At 45.6% G+C, this 23,606-nt stretch overlaps 1 protein-coding gene across 2 annotated transcripts in view; it reads right to left on the bottom strand.

Annotated features, from left to right (window-relative positions):
* Positions 1-21,441, bottom strand: part of IFNGR2 (interferon gamma receptor 2) — a 54,536-nt gene extending 33,095 nt beyond the window's left edge. For both annotated transcript variants that reach the window (XM_057546182.1, XM_007183707.2), the window contains exons 1-2: positions 21,102-21,441; positions 5,814-5,946 (exon numbers count right to left, since the gene is read on the bottom strand). In XM_057546182.1, coding sequence (XP_057402165.1) covers positions 5,814-5,946; positions 21,102-21,168 — 200 coding nt within the window. In that variant the 5' untranslated portion in view covers positions 21,169-21,441. The remainder of the gene's footprint in view (positions 1-5,813; positions 5,947-21,101) is intronic.
* Positions 21,442-23,606: the final 2,165 nt, after the last annotated feature.

Genomic DNA, 23,606 nt, shown 5'->3' with positions numbered 1-23,606 from the left:
CGTGTGGGTTGTCTCCACTTTTTGGCTATTGTGAATAATGCTAAGAATATTCACATGTAAATTTCTTTGTGAACTTATGTTCAGTTCTCTGGGGTGTATACCTAGGAGTGGACTTGCCGGGTCATATGGTAACTATTTTTAACTGATTTCCAAAGTAGCTGCACCATTTTACATTCCCACCCACAATGTATAAGGGTTCCAATTTCTCCTTATCCTCACCAACACTTGTTATTATGCCTTTTTTATTTTTTATTTTTATAAACTTATTTATTTTATTTATTTATTTTTGGCTGCATTGGGTCTTCATTGTTGCGCGCAGGCTTTCTCTAGTTGCGGCGAGCAGGGGCTTCTCTTCGTTGCGGTGCGCGGGCTTCTCATTGCGGTGGCTTCTCTTGTTGCAGAGCAAGGGCTCTAGGCGCGTGGGCTTCAGTAGTTGTGGTACACGGGCTCAGTAGTCATGGTTCGCGGGCTCTAGAGTGCAGGCTCAGTAGTTGTGGCGCATGGGCTTAGTTGCTCTGCGGCATGTGGGATCTTCCCGAACCAGGGCTTGAACCCGTGTCCCCTGCATTGGCAGGTGGATTCTTAACCACAGCACCACCAGGGAAGCCCATGCCTTTTTTATTGTAGCCATCCAAGTGGCTATATTTTTCCTGGCGACTAATGATGTTGAGTATCTTTTCATGTGCTTATTGGCTATTTGCATATCTTCTTTGGAGAACTGTCTACTCAGATCCTTTGTCTATATTTTAATTGGGTTATTTGCCTTTTAATTTTGAGTTGTAAGAGTTCTTTGTACATTCTGGATACAAGTCCCTTATCAGATATATGATTTGCAAACATTTTCTGCCGTTTTGTTCTACAGTTGATTTTAATGCTTCAAACTCAACCTCTGTAGCCTATGTCTTAGGAATGATACAGTGTTCATACAAACCATACCCATACTTCCTGCTGGCGTAGAGTTTGTTTTCACCCCATAGCTGCCCATTTAAAGAGAGTCTTGGCCACATGAAAACTTTGCCAAATGTAAGGCCATGCGTCCTTGTAAGTGAGAATGCATTCCCCAGAGTCCCAATGCCACCCGCCCACGTGGGATTCTACTCGCTGACTCTGAGCTCTGTCCTTAGGTGACTGACTTGAGAAAAGGCAGGGAGGTAGCTCTAGAAGCCTCAGTAGTGCGGCAGCAGGCAGTGTCCCCTCTAGGGACAGGCTATGCCCGGGACAGCGACTCTGGCCTGGAAAGCAAGGCCAGGGGAGACAGGAGAGATGAGGATGGGGGGTCACGGCCACCAGCTCTCACACATGTGCTTCTGAGTGTACCTCTGACCCTGCCTGGAGACTTATCTTCTGCTAATGTGGCGGGTGACCAGATGAACACCACATCAAGATGTGTGGCCAGGGATTCCACAGAAGATGCCCACCATACTCACATACCATCACGCCCTGGGGTCACAGGCCCTAATCGGGAAAGGGACCACAAACCACAGGCACCCCCTCTCAGACTGGGGGTGGTGTGCTTCACAAGGGGGTAAGTGATTTTTTTTTAAAGTTATACAGATACTTAAAGATACTATAACCTTCTCCCTGCCAATCCCAGCTGTTGAACTGGGGCAAAAGTCCCTCTCCCTGATTCGCCAGGGAACTGACCACCCATGTACCATCTCCTCCCCTCACCTCCAAGCTTGCCCCTTTCAGATTTATCCCAGGGATGCAAGGTTTTTTCAGTATCCTCAAATCAATCAGTGTGATACACCATATCAACAAATTTAAGAATAAAAACCATATGATCATTTCAATAGATGTAGAAAAAGCTTTTGAGAAAATTCAACACCCATTTATGATAAAAACTCTCCAGAAAGTGGGCAGAGAGGGAACATACCTCAACATAATAAAGGCCATATATGACAAACCTACAGCTAACATCAGACTCAAGGGTGAAAAGCTGAAAGCATTTCCTCTAAGGTCAGGAACAAGACAAGGAGGTCCACTCTCGCCACTTTTATTAAACATAGTTTTGGAAGTCCTAGCCAATCAGAGAAGAAAAAGAAATAAAAGGAATCCAAATTCGGAAAGAAGTTAACCTGTCAGTGTTTGCAGATGACATGATACTATACATAGAAAATCCTAAAGACGCTACCAGAAAACTACAAGAGCTCATCAATGAATTTGGTAAAGTTGCAGGTTACAAAATCAATACACAGAAATCCGTTGAATTTCAGAACTACTTTTTAAAAGTGTTTCTCAAAAAAGGGGTTTAAAAGGGCACAAGCCATCCAAATTTAAATGACAGCTGACACATGAAGGTCAGCAGTTTGCGGGGGGGGGGGGAAGTGGAGTTCCGGAATGTGGCCTCCCCATCTAATTGCAAAGGGTAAAAATAAGGTGCTGTGGGCCCCATTTATTTATTTTTTATTTTTTGGCCCCATTTAAATGGATAATGAAATGGACACAGCCTCACGAGCATGGCACTGCCCATGTCTGGACTCCCACCCTCTTGCCCAGGCTTATGTTGAATCAGCCAGTCTGAGCCTTACCCAGCAAGTAGTTCTGGCTCCTGGCAATGTACTCATGTGGATGGCCTCTGTCCCTTTTACCTAATTTTGAAAGCAACCTCGTCATGAGAGGGAGAACAGCATAATGATTAAACACACGGACTCTGGGGCCAGATTACGTGGGTTCAAATCCCAGTTACTTCACTTCTCTGTTCCTCAGTCTTCTTATCTATAAGATGGGATGAACTATAGCATCTGACTCTCAGGGTTGTCTTGACAGTTGAAACAGTGGACACCAGGAAAGTGCCTGGATCAGGGCCTGATGCCTAGTAAGCACCATCTAAATGTTTGTTAAACACCTGGGCAAACAATGATTTCACTGTCCAGCCTCTGTTACATCACTTCCAAAAGTGATGAAGTTTCTTCCCTTTGAACCCAGCAAGTCATCTTCCAGAAATGTAAGAAAACAATCAGACACGATTTATGTCTGAGGACATTACTTATAACAGTCGCAAACTGTCAACTATTTATACCACTCGTGAGTGAGGAAAAGTTAAAAAAGTCATGAGTGATACATCATATAACAGAACATAGAATACAAATGTTCACACAGAAATAACTGTATGAAAAAAGTGGCTACATGCTTAACTACATTAAGTTAAAAGGAAAAAAAAAAAAAGGAAACAGGACCCAGAAGCGTAACCCCAGTTTTGTTTCAGTCTTACACACAAGCTGGCACATTTGCAAACAACTGCAAGTATTTAGAAAAAAAAGTCTAGAGAGAAATACACTAAAATGAGAATAGTGATTTTTCTTGGACACCAGGTTGTTTTAATTTTATTCTTTTTACTTTTCTGGGTTTTCCACGTTTTCTATAAAGAAAATGTATTGCTATTAAAATGATAAAACAATGAAATTTAAAAAATGCATTGGGAAGACTGGGCCAGGCAGGTCCTGGCCTGGCAGCAGGGCAAGTGGGGTGTGACCTAGAAAGGGCCCCGCTGTCTGCCTGTCTTTATTTTCAAGAAAAAACAGAAATTCGGTTCTTTTTTTTTTTTTTAAGTGAAATCGCCAGATTTTTAAATGTTGGCACTAATTGGAAAAAAAAAAAATTAAACATTGTGGACCAAACACAGACTTTAGGCCACGTGATCTGCAACTTCTGATTTAAACTTAAAATTTTCCCACAAAGTGCTCTATGTAATTTTGGCTTTGCTACTGTGACTGTCAAAAAACAGAGGCACGTTTATTTATAATTATAGTGATGTTTTACTGGAGAGAAACAGAATGGAAACTTGTAAGTCCCACAAGCCTCAAAATTAAATTATTTAATGTAACTGAAATGTCCTAAACAAGTGAAAGTATCTAGAAACAAACCAACAAAAAAAGCAAAGGCCCTCTTGCATGATCAAATCTGTAATTGGAAAAGAAAACAAAATTAGCTTCTGTTTGAGTTTTCAGTGACCCCCTCAGCTTTTCCAAATAGGGCCATTCACATTCAACACACCTCTTTGTTTCTTTTACCAAAACCAACCTCTAACCTGAAAAAATATCTACAAAATGCTTTCCAAATAGAAAACACAGTGAAACAGGTTGGTCTGTGATGTGAAACTGTCAAAGGCTTTAACAAATACTTCTAATATTTAGAGGCGCTCTGTCAACCCACAAATGTACTTCCCCAGTCAAGGCTAAGGGATGCTAGTCAACAGATCAGCTGTGACTTCCTCTTACTGAAATCTTCTTGTATGGCTCTAGGATACCATATTTACTAAATGCCGAGCAGCGCCAGCTTCACAGGCATGTGACCTGTGCAGCGGCACAAAGCTGTACTCCTAGGAGGGCACCTGGTTTGAAGCTCTGCTTTACCATCCTGAAATTCCCAATAGTTTTTTCACAAGGGGCCTCACATTTTCATTTTGCACCGAGCCCCACAAATTATGTAGCCGGTCCTCATGGACTGGTCCGTTTATTACAGATGATCATGTTTGTAATTTATAATTACTTAAGAAATAGATAAATGCGATCCAGAGATAGGACTCAAATCCCAGTTCAGAATTTTTGTTAAGCAAGTATCGTTACAATGGACAGTTAATGATGAAAACGAAGTCATCTGGAAACTACTCCTCTAACAAATTAACCATCTGTAATTTTTCTACATTGCCTACCTGTTCTTGACCATAGACTCATTCCAAATTGCATACAGTTGCACCTGCTGTCACGTGACACATAACTACCCTTTTTACTGGTCACCTAAGGGTTCATCCACAAGTTAACTTGACACAGTTTGCCACCTTCCTGCTAATGGACATGCATAGACACTTCAATGTATCAGTATATCTTCATGAATATAAGTTTGTTTTTTTTTCTGATGGGGGGTTTGTACTGTCTGCCTAGGATAAAAGTAACATGGACATCCCTAGACTCTAAGTGAATAGTAGAAGTGTTTTCTAAGGGGGCTGTGCTCATAATTGATCCTGATCCAGCACTGTATCCACCAGCCACATTCTCAAAAGCACTGAGCATTCCTATTTTTAAAAATTTTGCTTATTTAGTAATCTAAAAATGACTTAGCTGATAATTTTTTTTTTTTTTTTTTGGCGCACCGTGTGGCATGCAGGATCTTTGTTCCCCGACCAGGGATTGAACTCACGCCCTGTGCATTGGAAGAGTGGAGTCCTAACCACTGGACTGCGAGGGAATTCCCACAATATTTTTAACTTAGTCTTCACTTAATTCATTGAACAAGGTAAACAAGGACTTGGATTTTGCCTTTCTTCTTCCCCTATGTGTCTATACTGCAAATCAAATGATGGCAAACTGTAAAAAAGCTTGAAAAGAAGGTGAGAGACAGAATGAGGGGCCGGAATAAATTGCAAAATGGAACACCAGTTTAGAAGCTGAGAATTAATAGTTCATTAGATGAATAACTTCCTTATTAGACCAAATTTGGCCCACAAGCCTAAATAAACCAGATTTTGACACCGGAAAAAGATGAAGACCAAAAGATGCCTCTTGCCCTTTCAAGACAGGAAGGCTTTTTATACATCTTCTCTTGAAACCGATGAGTCAACTTCCACCAAACTAAGCAGCCATGTGGTTAGACAGCTGAGTTCTCTGATGGCCAGCGTCCTTTCAGCCTTCAGATGCGTGGGGTGTTGTGAAATCTCTGTCCTTGGAGATGTAAAAAGTACAAGAGAACTATCTGCTTCCCATGGATTTGCTTACAATCCTGCCAAGAGGCAAGAACAAGCAGCTGGCCTCAGGTTCCGAAACAACCTCCCAACCCCAGCTCCCAGTAAGAATGCCAACAGAAATGTCGCTTACTATTTATACTGCACCTGGTAGACCACCGGCCTTGTGTCGTTGTTCAGGGACATGGGCTCCCAGCTCAGAGCCTGCTGGGCGTTGTACAGGTGAACCTTCAGGTTTCGAGGAGCAGGCAGCTGGAAGAGGGTGTCTTGACAGGGACAGAATAAGAGAAGCGGGGAGAGGCGGGAGAGAAAGGGAGGGTCAAGAGGAGAAAAATCGATTACAAAAATATTCCAATGCACTCTACCAGACCATTCCTACGCCTTTTTTTTTTTTAAACTAATTGTTATTGGAGTATAGTTGCTTTACCATGTTGTGTTAGTTTCTACTGTACAGCAAAATGAATCAGCCATACATATACATATATCCCCTCTTTTGGATTTCCTTCCCATTACGCCTCGGTGTTTGGTATTACCCGTTCTCCCCTACTCCTTTAGCCTTTGACTAAAGACGGCACCACTGACACAGACCATGGGAAAAAGAGGGGCTTGGGGCTGCCTTTCCACCTGCAGGTTCCAGTCCTTATGAACAGGTCCTGGGTGCGGGGTCTGGCTGAACTAGAACGCCTGTTTTACGTTTAGTAAGTGAGGGTAACTTAACAGCCCGGGCTTCCGTTTCTTCGGCAGGAATAAGGAATAAATAACAGTAGACTGCAGAAGGCCGTGGAGAAAATTAACTTGATGACCACTTGACATGCATTAGACCCAGACTTATACCAAAGGAGTGTTTGGTAAACTTCCACAAACATGGGTGCACACATACACATGCACAGAAACACACCCCAAACCAGGCGTGCAAAGCCCACAGTCGCCTGGGAGGGTGAGGACTTGTCTTCTGGGCTTCATCAGAGTCGCTGTGTTTCTCAAAGACCCCCCCCCCAACATCACAAGCACTGAAGTTAAAATGCAGATTCCCAGGCCCCGCCCCAGACCAGGAATTCTGCATTTTCAACAAGCTTCCCAGCTGATTCTCATGCACACTGAAGTCTGAGAATTACAAACGACAGAATAACACATTCCCCAGGGAACTGCCACCAAGATCTGAATCCCCCTTCTCGGGGTGACGTGGGACGTGGGAGACACAACTGCAAGCAGGTGCTTTACAGGATTGGGCTAGAGGCTGCCCGCACAGGAGCCTTTTCTCTAGTAAGAAAACAGACCTAATGATAGACTTTCTCTGAGATTGAAAGATTAATGGGGACTCCCCTGGTGGCGCAGTGGTTAAGAATCCGCCTGCCAACGCAGGGGGCACGGGTTCAATCCCTGGTCCGGGAGGATCCCACATGCCACGGAGCAACTAAGCCTGTACGCCACAACTACTGAAGTCTGCGAGCTGTAGGGCCCGTGTGCTGCAACTACTGAAGCCTGCGTGCCTAGAGCCCATGCTCCACAACAAGAGAAGCCACCGCAATGAGAAGGCTGTGCAACAAAGAGTAGCCCCCGCTTGCTGCAACTAGAGGAAGCCCGCGCAGAGCAACAAAGACCCGACACAGCAGAAAAAAAAAAAAAAAAAAAAAAAAGATTAATGAGAAACACCCAGAGGTGGAAAGTAAAGCTTGAAAAACATGCCGTTCCAAAATTCAAAGCAGGAAACTCAAACCACACAATTTCAGTAAATGCATCCAATCTTAAAGAAAGAAGGATGCCCAGATCAGCTGATAGCCTGGCTTGCTGCTCTCTTCTGAAATGTACATTACCTAGAGTCTGTGGCCACTTGTTTACTTACAGAATGTCCATTGTCTTCACAGCTATGACCTTGGGCTGACCTCCATTCTAGATCTTAATTCAACCAGGTCACCAACACTGCTGCCAACTCATGCCAGGCCTCATGGAAGCCGGGCCAAAGGCGCAGCGTGGTGGCAGGCTGGTCTCCTGGTCAGGCCCATCCCACCCACTGTGGCTGCTATAGCCCAGTGGATGCCAAAGCATTTCTGAGCTGAGAAATGAAGTTCTGCTTCCAGGGAGGGATGTGCAGGGTCTCAGGGGTGAGTGCTTGGTTAGGGCTGGTCACCCATCAGAGCATCCTGGAGACCTTCTACTGTCTATATTAGTTTCCTAGTTTTAAAAAATTAATTAATTAATTAATTGTTTTTTGGCTGTATTGGATCTTCGTTGCATGCAGGCTTTCTCTAGTTGTGGCGAGCTGGGGCTACTCTTTGTTGTGGTGAGTGGGCTTCTCATTGCGGTGGCTTCTCTTGTTGCGGAGCACAGGCTCTAGGCACACGGGCTTCAGTAGTTGTGGCTCGCGGGGTCTAGAGTGCAGGCTCAGTAGCTGTGGTGCAAGGGCTTAGTTGCTCCACGGCATGTGGGATCTTCCCGGTCCAGGGCTCAAACCCGTGTCCCCTGCACTGGTAGGCGGATTCTTAACCACTGCGCCACCAGGGAAGTCCCCAGTTTCCTATTGGTGTTGAAATAAATGACCCCAAATGTAGTGTCTTAAAACAACCCAGATTTATGCTCTTACAGCTCTGGAGGTCAGAAGTTTGCAGTAGGTCTCACTGGGCCCATGTCAAGGTGTCGGCAGGGCTCTGTTCCTTCTGGAAGCTTGCCTTTTTCCTTGCCTAGAAGCTGCTCACATTCTTTGGCTCATGGCCTCTTCCTCTGGCAATGCTGGGCTGAGTCTTTCTTGTGCTGCCGTCTCTTTGGTTCTGACTCTCTTGCCTACCTCTTCCATCTTCCAAGGACCCTTGTGATTGCACTGGGCCCACAGAGCCCGACAATCCAGGATAATCTCCCCAGCCAGGACCCCTAACTTAATCACGTCTGCCAAATCCCTTTTGCCATGTAAGATAATGTGGTCACAGGTTCCGGGGATGAGGATGTGGACATCTTTGGGGACCCTTATTCAGCCTGCCACAGGGCTCCTCCCCATCTCCCCATCTCTGGGGAGGAGCCAGAAGGTGTTCCCTCTCCCTCCGCCCTTCTCCTGGCACCCTCCCCCCAGTCTAAACATTCAGCTGAGAAAGGGAGCGACAGGGGACCAGCGAAGTCTTCCACCCCAACTGGCACGTGGACCAGAAGAAAGCCTTCTGGAAAAGTTGGGGTCTCCAGATGAGTCTTCCACTTTCTTCAACTTTCATTTTACTGAGGTGTGGAGAGAGGACCTGCAGTTTTGCTCTCGTATTTGAGTTTCTTGGACTCCCCTGTCTCACCACATTCAGAGAAGAAAATGAGTCTTAACGGCTGTAGATTTCACAGTGAAGTACCACAGGCTGCCCACTCATTAACACCAACAGCTTCAACCCCGGCCCTGCACGCCTCTCAGGAGGCCCGTCCCTCAACAGCTTCCCGTGGCCTCCTCCTTGTTCCTGGGAAGCACCGGGCACCCTCTCACCTCGCCTTGCCTTTGCTGCTGCCCTTCTCTGGAGCCTTCTTTCCCCCTGTGCCAGGCTCTCTCCCCCGCTCCCTTCATGTCTCTGCTCAGATGCCACCTTATCAGAGCAGCTTCCTGCCTATGAAGCCCAGGGCAGGGGACTCCCGATCCCTGCTTTCCTTTTCTCCTGGCTTTCCCACCACCTGCGTCCTTTGTTTACACCCCGGTGGTGAGAGGCATGGATTCCAGAACTTGACTGCCTGGGTTCAAAGCCATGCGCTCTTTGCGGAACCTTGAGCAAGCTGTTTCCCTCTCTGTGCCTCGGTTGTCTCACCTGCGAAATGGAAATGAAAACAGTGCAGACTTCAAAGGGTTATTATGAGGAATGAGTGGGTTAATTTCACATGCGGGGCTGAGAACAGTGTGAGCACCACGTGATCGTTTCCTCTCCTCCTTGCTAGCAGCTCACTGACAGTCTCCCCCGACACTAGAGCGGCAAGCTCCAGGAGGGATGGGTGTTGCCACACCTGGGGGCCGTTTCATCCCCAGTGCCTGGAGGACCAGGCACGCAGGATCTGGGGAGTGAGTGGCCTGCAGCCCAGCGGCCTGAGTTGCTTCAGGGATTATGTAGCCAGTTTCTGTGTCCTCAGTGTTGCACGCTAAGCTCAGTCTCTCTTTCTCTTCCTTGCTTTATGTGTAAGTCCTGCCTTTTCTCTGGTCTCAGAGGCTGGGGCAGGGAGTAGGTACAACTCTGGACCATGGACTTATCTGGATGGCTCTAAAAGGTCCATATATTTAGGGCCATAGCACCTGCTGTCAACAGTGTTGACAAAGGCTCTGTGGGAAGGGAAGAGAATTTCTGGACAAAGGGCTTTGGCTGGAATCCTGATCCTGCCACCTAGAGCCATGGGATCCTACCACAACCCCACCTGAGCCTCAGTTTCCCCATGAATAATGAAATGATACCACCTCTCCTAGAGATGGAGTGAGGGGCAAATGAGGGACCATGAATGAAAGGCAAACCAGACACTGCTGCCTAAGTGTGATTTTTAAGACGTGCCTATTTCAGGGTGTCCTGATGGACAGCTGCTTCTGCAGGTGGCGCGCCACAACCCGATACCCAGACCCTGCCTTCAGTGACCACCAACAGGGGGCCCAGCCCCATGCTGACCACTGTATTCAATGGTCTGACCCTGCTGTAGGCAGAACAGTGGCCCCTCCCAAAGATGTCTGTGTCCTAATGTATTCACAGGACACAGATATCTTTGGGAGGGGATGAAACTTAGAGTTCTGAGGAGGACGCAGGGCGTGCACAGCCGTGTGGCTGACAGGGTCTTGGTGCTCTGTCCGGGTGTCAGGCCTGAGCCTCTGAGGTGGGAGAGCTGAGTTCAGGACATTGGTCCACCAGAGACCTCCCGGTCCCACATAATATCAAACAGCGAAAGCCCTCTCGGAGATCTCCATCTCAACGCCAAGACCCAGCTCCACTCAACGACCAGCAAGCTACAGTGCTAGACACCCTATGCCAAACAACTAGCAAGACAGGAACACAACCCCACCCATTAGCAGAGAGGCTGCCTAAAATCATAATAAGATCACAGGCACTCCAAAACACACCACCGGACGTGGTCCCGCCCACCAGAAAGACAAGATCCAGCCACATCCACCAAAACACAGGTACAACTCGCCTCCACCAGGAAGCCTACACAACCCACTGAACCAACCTTACCCACTGGGAGCAGACACCAAAAACAACAGGAACTACGAACCTGCAGCCTGTGAAAAGGAGACCCCAAACACAGTAAGTTAGGCAAAATGACAAGACAGAAAAATACACAGCAGATGAAGGAGCAAGGGAAAAACCCACCAGAATAAACAAATGAAGAGGAAATAGGCAGTCTACCTGAAAAAGAATTCACAGTAATGATATTAAAGATGATCCAAAATCTTGGAAATAGAATGGAGAAAATACAAGAAACGATTAACAAGGACCTAGAAGGACTAAAGAGCAAACAAACAATGATGAACAACACAATCAATGAAATTAAAAATTCTCTAGAAGGAATCAATAGCAGAATAACTGAGGTAGAAAAACGGATAAGTGACCTGGAAGATAAAATAGTGGAAATGACTACCACAGGGCAGAATAAAGAAAAAAGAATGAAAAGAGTTGAGGACAATCTCAGAGACCTCTGGGACAACATTAAACGCACCAACATTCGAATTACAGGGGTCCCAGAAGAAGAAGAGAAAAAAAAAAACGGACTGAGAAAATATTTGAAGAAATTATAGTTGAAAACTTCCCTAATATGGGTAAGGAAATAGTCAATAAAGTCCAGGAAATGCAGAGAGTCCCACACAGGATAAATCCAAGGAGAAACACGCCAAGACACATCTTAATCAAACTATCAAAAATTAAATTCAAAGAAAAAATATTAAAAGCAGCAAGGGAGGGGCTTCCCTGGTGGCGCAGTGGTTGAGAATCTGCCTGCCAATGCAGGGGACACGGGTTCGAGCCCTGGTCTGGGAAGATCCCACATGCCGCGGAGCAACTGGGCCCGTGAGCCACAATTACTGAGCCTGCACGTCTGGAGCCTGTGCTCTCGCAACAAGCGAGGCCGCGATAGTGAGAGGCCCGCGCACCGTGATGAAGAGTGGCCCCCGCTCGCCGCAACTAGAGAAAGCCCTCTCACAGAAACGCAGACCCAACACTGCCAAAAGTAAAAAAAAAAAAAAAAAAAAAAAAAGCAGCAAGGGAAAAGCAACAATTAACATACAAGGGAATCCCCATAAGGTTAACAGCTGATCTTTCAGCAGAAACTCTGCAAGCCAGAAGGGAGTGACAGGACATATTTAAAATGATGAAAGGGAAAAACCTACAACCAAGATTACTCTACCCAGCAAGGATCTCATTCAGATTCGATAGAGAAATTAAAATCTTTACAGACAAGCAAAAGCTAAGAGAATTCAGCACCACCAAACCAGCTCTACAACAAATGCTAAAGGAACTTCTCTAGGCAGGAAACACAAGGAAGGAAAAGACTTACAATAACAAGCCCAAAACAATTAAGAAAATGGTAATAGGAACATTCATATCGATAACTACCTTAGATGTAAATGGATTAAATGCTCCAACCAAAAGACATAGACTGGCTGAATGGATACAAAAACAAGACCCATACATATGCTGTCTACAACAGACCCACTTCAGACCTAGGGACACATACAGACTGAAAGTGAGGGGATGGAAAAAGATATTCCATGCAAGTGGAAATCAAAAGAAAGCTGGAGTAGCAAGACTCATACCAGACAAAATACTTTAAAATAAAGACTATTACAAGAGACAAAGAAGGACACTACGTAATGACCAAGGGATCAATCCAAGAGGAAGATATAACAATTGTAAATATTTATGCACCCAACATAGGAGCACCTCAATACATAAGGCAAATGCTAACAGCCATAAAAGGGGAAATTGACAGTAACACAATCATAGTAGGGGACTTTAACACCCCACTTTCACCAATGGACAGATCATCCAAAATGAAAATAAATAAGGAAACGCAAGCTTTAAATGATACATTAAACAAGATGGACTTAATTGATATTTATAGGACATTCCATCCAAAAACAGCAGATTACACTTTCTTCTCAAGTGCTCATGGAACATCTTCCAGGATAGATTGTATCTTGGGTCACAAATCAAGCCTTGGTAAATTTAAGAAAACTGAAATTGTATCAAGTATCTTTTCTGACCACAACACTATGAGACTAGATATCAATTACAGGAAAAAATCTGTAAAAAAACCAAACACATGGAGGCTAAACAGTACACTAGTAAATAACCAAGAGATCACTGAAGAAATCAAAGAGGAAATCAAAAAATACCTAGAAAGAAATGACAATGAAAACACGACAACGCAAAACCTATGGGATGCAGCAAAAGCAGTTCTAAGAGGGAAGTGTATAGCAATACAATCCTACCTCAAGAAACAAGAAACATCTCAAATAAACAATGTAAACTTACACCTAAAGCAATTAGAGAAAGAACAAAAAACCCCCAAAGTTAGCAGAAGGAAAGAAATCATAAAGATCAGATCAGAAATAAATGAAAATGAAATGAAGGAAATGATAGCAAAGATCAATAAAACTAAAAGCTGGTTCTTTGAGAAGATAAACGAAATTGATAAACCATTAGCCAGACTCATCAAGAAAAAAAGGGAGAAGACTCAAATCAGTAGAATTAGAAATGAAAAAGGGGAAGTAACAACTGACACTGCAGAAATACAAAGAATCATGAGAGCTTACTACAAGCAACTATATGCCAATAAAATGGACAACCTGGAAGAAATGGACAACCTGAACCAGGAGGAAATAGAAAATATAAACAGACCAATCACCAGCACTGAAATTGAAACTGTGATTAAAAATCTTCCAACAAACAAAAGCCCAGGACCAGATGGCTTCACAGGCAAATTCTATCAAACATTTAGAGAAGAGCTAACACCTATCCTTCTCAAACTCTTCCAAAATATAGCAGAGGGAGGAATACTCCCAAACTCATTCTACGAGGCCACCATCACCCTGATATCCAAACCAGACAGATGCCACAAAAAAAAGAAAACTACAGGCCAATATCACTGATGAACATAGATGCAAAAATCCTCAACAAAATACTAGCAAACAGTATCCAACAGCACATTTAAAGGATCATACACCATGATCAAGTGGGGTTTATCCCAGGAATGCCAGGATTCTTCAATATATGCAAATCAATCAGTGTGATAAACCATATTAACAAATTGAAGGAGAAAAACCATATGATCATGTCAATAGATGCAGAAAAAGTTTTTGACAAAATTTAACACCCATTTATGATAAAAACCCTCCAGAAAGTAGGCATAGAGGGAACTTACCTCAACATAATGAAGGTCATTTATGACAAACCCATAGCCAACATTGTTCTGAATGGTGAAAAACTGAAACCATTTCCACTAAGATCAGGAAAAAGACAAGGTTGCCCACTCTCACCACCATTATTCAACATAGTCTTGGAAGTTTTAGCCACAGCAATCAGAGAAGAAAAAGAAATAAAAGGAATCCAAATTGGAAAAGAAGAAGTAAAACTGTCACTGTTTGCAGATGACATGATACTATACATAGAGAATCCTATAGATGATACCAGAAAACTACTAGAGCTAATTAATGCATTTGGTAAAGTAGCAGGATACAAAATTAATGCACAGAAATCTCTTGCATTCCTATACACTAATGATGAAAAATCTGAAAGAGCAATTAAGGAAACACTCCCATTTACCATTGCAACAAAAAGAATAAAATACCTAGGAATAAACCTACCTAAGGAGACAAAAGACCTGTATGCAGAAAACTATAAGACACTGATGAAAGAAATTAAAGGTGATACAAACAGATGGAGAGATATATCATGTTCTTGGGTTGGAAGAATCAACATTGTGAAAATGACTATACTACCCAAAGAAATCTACAGATTCAATGCAATCTCTATTAAACTACCAATGGCATTTTTCACAGAACTAGAACAAAAAATTTCACAATTTGTATGGAAACACAAAAGACCCTGAGTAGCCAAAGCAATCCTGAGAAAGAAAAATGGAGCTGGAGGAATCAGGCTCCCTGACTTCAGACTATACTACAAAGCTACAGTAATCAAGACAGTATGGTACTGGCACAAAAACAGAAATATAGATCAATGGAACAGGAGAGAAAGCCCAGAGATAAACCCACCTATGGTCAGCTAATCTATGACAAAGGAGGCAAGGATATACAATGGAGAAAAGACAGCCTCTTCAATAAGTGGGTCTGGGAAAACTGGATAGCTTCATGTAAAAGAATGAAATTAGAACACTCCCTAACGCCATACACAAAAATAAACTCCAAATGGATTAAAGACCTAAATGTAAGGCCATACACTATAAAACTCTCAGAGGAAAACATAGGCAGAACACTCTATGACATAAATCACAGCAAGATCCTTTTTGACCCACCTCCTAGAGAAATGGAAATAAAAACAAAAATAAACAAATGGGACCTAATGAAACTTAAAAGCTTTTGCACAGCAAAGGAAACCATAAACAAGATGAAAAGACAACCCTCAGAATGGGAGAAAATATTTTCAAACGAAGCAACTGACAAAGGATTAATCTCCAAAATATACAAGCAGCTCATGCAGCTCAGTATCAAAAAAACAAACAACCGGGGCTTCCCTGGTGGCGCAGTGGTTAAGAATCTGCCTGCCAATGCAGGGGACACGGGTTCGAGCCCTGGTCCGGGAAGATCCCACATGCTGCAGAACAACTAAGCCCGTGCGCCACAATTACCAAGCCTGCGCGCCACAACTACTGAAGCCTGTCTGCCTAGAGCCCGTGCTCTGCAACAAGAGAAGCCACCACAATGAGAAGCCTGCACACTGCAACGAAGAGTAGCCCCTGCTCGCCACAACTAGAGAAAGCCCACATGCAGCAACGAAGACCCAACACAGCCAAAAAATAATAAATAAGGAAAATAAATAAATTTATTTTAAAAAACCCCTGAACGGCCCAATCCAAAAGTGGGCAGAAGATCTAAACAGTCATTTCTCCAAAGAAGATATAGATTGCCAACAAACAAATGAAAGGATGCTCAACATCACTAATCATTAGAGAAATGCAAATCAAAACTACAATGAGGTATCACCTCACACCGGTCAGAATGGCCATCATCAAAAAATCTATAAACAATAAATGCTGGAGAGCATGTGGAGAAAAGGGAACCCTCTTGCACTGTTGGTGGGAATGTAAGTTGATACAGCCACTATGGAGAACAGCATGGAGGTGCCTCAAAAAAACTAAGAATAGAACTACTATACGACCCAGCAATCCCACTCCTGGGCATATACCCTGAGAAAACCATAATTCAAAAAGAGTCATGTACCACAGTGTTCATTGCAGCTCTATTTACAACAGCCAGGACATGGAAGCAACCTAAGTGTCCGTCAACAGATGAATGGATAAAGAAGATGTGGCACATATATACAATGCAATGTTACTCATCCATAAAAAGAAACGAAATTGAGTTATTTGTAGTGAGGTGGATGGACCTAGAGACTGTCATACAGAGTGAAGGAAGTCAGAAAGAGAAAAACAAATACCGTATGCTAACACACATATATGGAATCTAAAAAAAAAAAAAAAAAAAGGTTCTGAAGAACCTAGGGGCAGGACAGGAATAAAGACGGAGATGTAGAGAATGGACTTGAGGACACGGGGAGGGGGAAGGGTAAGCTGGGACGAAGTGAGAGAGTGGCATGGACATATATACACTACCATATGTAAAATAGATAGCTAGTGGGAAGCAGCCACATAGCACAGGGAGATCAGCTCGGTGCTTTGTGACCACCTAGAGGGCGGGTGGGAGGGATATGCAAGAGGGAGGAGATATGGGGATGTATGTATATGTATGGCTGATTCACTTTGTTATAAAGCGGAAACTAACGCACCATTGTAAAGCAGTTATACTCCAATAAAGATGTTAAAAAAATTTAAAAAAAAAAGAAATTTAGGGTCCTAATCAGAAGACCTAAAAACAGATTATCCTGGAGTATTTGGGTGGACCCAATGTCACCACAAGGATGTTTGTCTAGAAGCTGGAAAAGGCAAGGAAATGATTCTTCCCCTAGAACCCTCAGAAAGGAACACATCCCTACAACACCTTGATTTTAGCCCAGTGAAAGCTGCATCTGACTGCTGACCTCCAGAACTGTAAGACACTAAATTTGGTTCTAGGCATCTTCACCATAAGCCTCTTTGCCATAGACATTTTTGCCACAGCATTTTCACTGTAAACATTTTTGCCAAATAACTAATTTGCCGTAAGGCAATTTAGCTGTAAAAAAGTAAAATAATGAAAAATAAAAGAGAGACATTACGCAAGACATAATGAAACATGAAAAGTGATAACAAAACTTAGAAGACTTTATTGCAAAATACAAAATATTTGAATCCATTGAAAATGTGTGTAGATGCATGGCAATACTGCACAAACAACAGATTTTATTTTGTGGGCTTTACAAAGCACTTGTCTTCAAAGTCTTTCGTTCATCATGTTATACATTGTTTTGTTTTGTTTTGTTTTTTTGCTTATTGACTTGTTTCATGCTTTCTCTTTTTCACTAAGATTTCCTCTTTCATTAAGCGAGGTGTCAGTTTCTGAACACTGGGATGCATGTTTGTAACTGAGCTTTGTACTGCGTTGTGAAAGCCTCTACACTATTGCGTGGTCTTGGCATATTGTCACATGTCTCTTGATAAACGTTTAGTTCTATGGGAAACGTTGGTTCAATGCTGCGCCTTTAAGGCCGTTGGTCTCTTTCTCTTCCAAGGTAGTGTGTTTCAAAATCAGAAACCAAATCATCGTCATCTGTCAGCTCGATAAAGTGATCAGTAACTTCACTAACTGGAAGAAACGCTGACACATTTCAACCACTTGAAACCAAACCATCAACCAGTTATTTTATCTTTTACGGCAAAATCGCCTGATGGCCAATTAGTTAGGCGGTGAACATGTTTGAGGTGCCAAGTTGGTAGTCATTCGTTACAGCAACAACAGGAAACTAATACAGTCCCTGGAGGTGGACACCAGGGCTTCAATGACACCCCAGCTCCTACAAGATAAAAGCTCACAGTCCTAAGTAGGGTGTACAAAGCCCCACTCTACTTGCTTCTCCATGGTCTTTGGGGCAATGGTTCACTAACTGTTAATGGTAAGAAGAGATAACCTAGGGAGGTGCCAAGTGTGTCCTCTGCACCTCACAACCACAGCTCCTTCTGTTCCACCCTCCTGCCCCAACCGGCCACCTCCGATCCACCCTGGATCCAGGTGTTTGAGATTTTATACGTTTTTAAGAATAGTCTCTCCTGGGTCTTAACAGCATAGTTTGATAAACACACATCACACACAGATAATAAAATAAAGTACTGCTAACATCAAAATTAATCATTTAATCTTGACAATCGAACACCTTCAGGATCTTCCCATGGATGGGTCATTATGATGAACATCAATGATCTCACCTCCCTGCAGATGAGGAGAAGTCAAAAAGACATTCCCTGAATAACCAGGAAGCTGCTCTCGTCTGTAAATACTGGACCTCAGCTTATTTACCTAGACCATTTGTCTCTTCCTATAAAGGATGGTTTGGTTTCCCAGGGAGTAAAGTGGGGCTCTTATCTACTTCAAAATATGGGTGAGAAAATTCGGAGAGATAATGTATAGAAAGCACTTAACAGCTTGTCTGAGTTAAAAGAGTAGCCCAATAAATGGTGGCCATTACTATCATTTATAGAGTTTGCCCCCAAACATTCCAGTTACATAGTAGTTTCCACTGTTGAGATTATGGACCAACAGGAGTTACTTAATACACATTTATCTGCAATGGTTATTATGTGGTTGGGGATTTATGGTCTTTCTCAGTGGTCTCTAAGCTCCGAGAAGCTTTGGATGTTCAAGTCAGCAAGTCAGGGTGAGAAAATTTTGTGGCCTAAGGACATTCCAATCTGCTAGACAATAAGCAGCAGCTATGACAATTACAAATAGAAGGCTTAATTCTTCAACATTCGGGTAATTGAATTACTAAAGAGTGGGTTGACTTACTGCACTTTAATGCTTTGATTAGCTTCTATCTAAAGCAGCACCTACTACAGATTGGGTCAGGTCCGATATTTTACATATGTTATCCTTCTAACAACTCGAAGGGGTAGATATTGCAAGTCTCCCTTTAAAAATTTTGTTTCCAGTACTTGTATTTTCTCCCCCCTCTGACCATAAAAGCAATTACGTGACTACTGAAGGACACCTGTAAATTATGGAGAAGTCTGGAAATTTTACTACTTACTACCCGTTTACTATATAATCGTTAATCTTTTCACTTTGTGTTTTGACCAACAAAGAGTTTCTCTTAAAAATATCCCGGTTAGTTTTTAATTGTTTATTATGCAAAATTTCAAATAGTCACAAAAAACAGATTAGTATAATGTGGTGCTGCTTTGCAAAGGATCTGTGGTGAAGGGCCAGTTTATTTCCAATGCATCACACAGAACCAAACTTTTGCAGAATACAATCAAAGATAATCACTAGAAAGATGGACCTGCCCATGCGTGTTGTAGCAATATCAAATCGCAAAGTTTCGAAATACTTCTCTCAACCTCTGGACTATTGGCAGACAAGTCACAAACAGTTCACAGACTAATCAGGAGCAGCACTAGTATAAAGGACCACCTTGGGCAATTACCAACATTTTACCAATGCCCAAATCTCATCTGAAGGAAGCAGGGAAGGGGCAGACATAGGTCGTTCAAGGCTTGAAGCTGGGGAGGAGCAGAGTCAAGATTCAAACCCGGGCTTCCCTGGTGGCGCAGTGGTTGAGAGTCTGCCTGCCAATGCAGGGGACACGGGTTCGAGCCCTGGTCTGGGAGGATCCTACATGCCGTGGAGCAACTGGGCCCGTGAGCCACAATTACTGAGCCTGCGCGTCTGGAGCCTGTGCTCCGCAACAAGAGAGGCCGCGATAGTGAGAGGACCGCGCACCGCGATGAAGAGTGGCCTCCGCTCTCCGCAACTGGAGAAAGCCCTCGCACAGAAACGAAGACCCAACACAGCCATAAATAAATAAATAAATAAATTAAAAAAAAAAAAAAGATTCAAACCCATCTGTGCGACTCCCAGGGGAAACAGCCATTTAACCAGGAGCACATATCCCCATATGCAAGGCTCCCCTCAGCCAGGATCTACAGCATTTAAGGGCTTTAGCAAGAGATGCTGATTAAAGAAACAAACGCAAACAACACCTTGAGAATTCAAGTGGGAGGAAACTTCTAAATTCTTGAGACTTCTTAAGTGTTACCCAATCTATGATACCGGCTTTTCCATGGGAAAGAACCCAGCAAAACACAAACAAGTGGACATGCACAGAACGTTCTCACACATCCACCTTTGTCATTGTTCTCTCTTTCTTTCTCTCTCTCTTTTTGTAGTTTTTCTCTTTCGCTCATAAGTATGGTCAGTTAGTGTCAGAGGTAAGCAGGTGGCCGATCTCAGGTAAAGGGCCGTCCAGATGGGAACGGAGCTGGGATTAACAGTCTGGTTCAGCTGACCGACCCCCTTACCTGCAAGGTAACATTTCTGGGTCCTGCCCTGAACGCTGCCCCGCCCCGCCCCGCCCCCTTTCCCCCCCCTCTAACCGTTCCCCATCCCGGGGGACTAACCATCGGGATTTCACACCCGATATCAAACACACCCGGCCACAGTAAGACTGAGTTACAGTCACAACCTCCAAGACGGAGGTCCCTGCTGGTGGCTGGCCTCCACGGCACGCAGCTGCCAGGAAGGCAGGCCTGGGACCTGCTTCTGGCTCAGGCCACTGGGGAGGACGTGCCAGACGGGGCTACGTTCAGGCGGCCCAGGAGAAGACTCTGTGGCCCGCAGAGGCGGCTTTTCCTCGAGCCCTGGATTCGGTTTTTCCTTTGTTCATTTTGAGACGTTCGGAGTCGGGCCGCGCTGGTGTTTGGGCGGCGGCGCGGGGGTGGGAGAGAAGGAGCTAGAGTGTGTCCAGATTCATGCAGGGGCAGCTTAAGCCCCTCCTTCCTGCCAGCGATGTCCAGAGCGCCGGGAGGGGCGAACGGCGTCCAGCGGCTCCTCCGCTGCGCCTGCTCCAAGCCCCGAGGCTGCCCGGAATTCTCCCCTACCACCCCACACCCACTTCGGGCTCCCCGCGGACCCGCCCGATCGGGGCAGCCCTGTAGCCCCTCAACCGATCCAGGTTCCCTGCGGACCCCACCCGCTAGGGACACCCCCGTTTACCCCCAACCTACCGGGGTTCCCGTGGGCACCCCACCTACTCCGGGCTCCCCGCTGACACCCACCCGTGCGACAACGGTTCCGGCCGGCCTCGGGGCGGGGGGCCCAGGCCCCGCTTACCTGCCGGGGGCGCCGCTGCGTCGCAGCCACTGAGCAGCAGCAGCAGTAACAGAGGCGGCGGCCGCATGGCCCGGGGCTCTGGGCGCCGCGGGCTCGGCGGCGCTCTGGGCGCGGCCCGGCCCCGGCGCTGGGTCGCCAAGCCGCTCACGTCGCCGCCTAGGTGGCCATGGCGAGCGCAGGGCGCTGGGGCCTGCCTCTTCCAGAGCGGCGGCGGCGCCGGCGGCGCGTCCCGGGCGGCAGGAGAGCCCTGCTCGGCCGCCGCGCCCAGCCCGGCCCCTCCCGGCGCCCGCGCTCCGCCCCGCGAGGCCGCCGCGCTCCTGCGCCCCGCCCGCCGCGGGGATTTTCCCGGCGCCCCCCATGCGCGCCGGCGCTCCCGGGAACCATGGCCCGGGGCCTCCCGGCCGCACCCCCCGACCCCGTCTCCCCGCGGCCGAAGCGCCCAGCGCGGCCAGATCCCGGCCTCTGCGGCCGCCCGAGCCGGGGTCTCACCGAGGCCGGACTCCCGGAGCGAGGCCTGGGCCTGGCACAGAGGACGGGGCGCGGGGGGGGGGGGGAACCCTGCCAGACGCCACCTTCGGGGGCCTTGCGACCCTTCTGGAAACACCCCCTCGAAACCCAAGGCCCTGGGTGGGCCTCGCGCGGAGCCCTCCATCCTCACCCCACCCCCTCTTCTCCCACTGCTCCCTGATTCCAGGGGTTGCGCAGTTGGAGCATTCCTCCCTCGAGCTGAAACTTTTGCTTGCTTATTAGTCTCTAAAGTACCTACTCAGCTTTGAACCCTTTTTTGAAAATAGGTTTTAAGGGTATAGTGGATTGAAAGAGCCTGCGAGAAGGAAGGAGTGGGGCTTCGGGGGTTAATGGGCGCCCAGTAGCGCGGAGGGGGAGAGAAATGTCCCACATTTCAAAACGGCCTGTGGGTTTGGCCCAGGTTCAGGCTGTAAAGGAGTGTATGAGGAAGTAACTGCGGGCGCTGGGGCTGCGGGGGTGTGTGTGGGAGGCCTGCGCTCAGGCTGAATCTGCGCTGTTTCCAGTTTCATGCCAGCGAGGATTTGAGTCTGCTGTTCTCCCAGGATGAGCCATGAAGCAAGTTTAGCAGGGAAGGAAGGGGGGCAAAAAAGGGAGGGAGTTGTGGGGATGGGACGGGGCGCGGAGAAAAAGAGTGAAGGAAGAGGGTCGTCGGTCCCGCTGGGGGGCCCTGCTGGGCTAGTTGGCCACGTAATGTTGGGCAACATCCAGCTTTACTTCTGGACTTTTTGCATTTTATTTCCTTACTGTAGACCTCTTTTGAGGTCTACAGCCACTGTTGCAAACACATGTGATGAAATATCTAGCAGTATTTGAATGGTACTTTGAGTGAGTTTTTCAAGACAAAGGCATGTTCATATGTTGTGAAAAAAGCAGAGTCCTTGCAAAAATGACGTATTGAGAAAAACTGGAGGAAATATGCCGAAACACCGATGTGAAATAGGCTGTGGGATTATGAATGGTAACAGTTTTGTTTGTTTGTTTGTTTAATGCTTTTCTCTTTTTCCCCCAATGGGCATATTTTACTTTTATAATCAGGAAAAAAAAAAAAAAGTCAAGTTAAAGAAAAAGACACAAGTTCATGTGTCTCAGCCCAGGCTAGGGAGGGCTTGTGATCTCCCTTGATGTAGAATTCTCAGGGGCAGTGGCAATGAAGCCTGTGGTCCTTGAGGGGTACCTGAAAACCCGCAGAGTATTTCTCCTCAGCTGGAGAATCTCCTTCCAGAGCTCTTCTCTTCTAAAACACAAGGCGTTTACATTTTCCTTACAGTTCCTGGCAGAGCACTAAAAGGAGCCTACCCAGTTTGCCACTTGGGTGGGCATCCTTTTGTCACCTCAGGCACACAGTATCCCCAAAGCAAGTAACTGTCCCCTGATTCCAGGGCAGCTCTCCATAGAAAGGCCACTTCTCTCCGTGGTTGGCCTTTCCTTTTCCTCTTCCTCCTGGCTGAGACACTGTGAAGTCGTGGATAGATGACTGATTTGTACGGAATCCTCCATCTGAAGAGAACAGGAAGACAGTCTCACTGGCATTTCTGGTGAAGGATGTCTAGCACCCACTGCCCTTTGTCTGGTTCCATCTATCCCCCTCAGAGCCCCATGCAGTAGCTCTGTTTATTGCACATAATCTTTGTAAGTGGGTTCCCTTCTCTAGCTGCTCCCCTTTGGAGGCAGATTTACTGAGAAAACACTGAAAGCTTACACCTCAGTAAAAGTGTGAAAGGGACCCTCCTTTCCACAACCTCTTCCACGGCCATGGAAGGGGCTCCCCGCACTGTGTTCACATGGTCATATGCTTTTGTGAAATCTGCCAAGTAAGAGATTTTAACCACAGTCATTCAGACCTCTGTCTCTTTCCTCTTTGACTTCTCCTTTAACACACTTCTCCTGTAGGGCTGTGTTGGGGTGACTCTGGTGTTTTTGAGAAATGTCTTGACATGATATAGCAACAGCAGACTGTGAAGTTAAAAGACACTTTTC

Source organism: Balaenoptera acutorostrata, chromosome 4 (assembly GCF_949987535.1).
Source record: "Balaenoptera acutorostrata chromosome 4, mBalAcu1.1, whole genome shotgun sequence".
In the NCBI taxonomy this organism is placed as follows: Eukaryota; Metazoa; Chordata; class Mammalia; order Artiodactyla; family Balaenopteridae; genus Balaenoptera; species Balaenoptera acutorostrata.
This window is presented reverse-complemented; position numbering and strand designations above follow the sequence as displayed.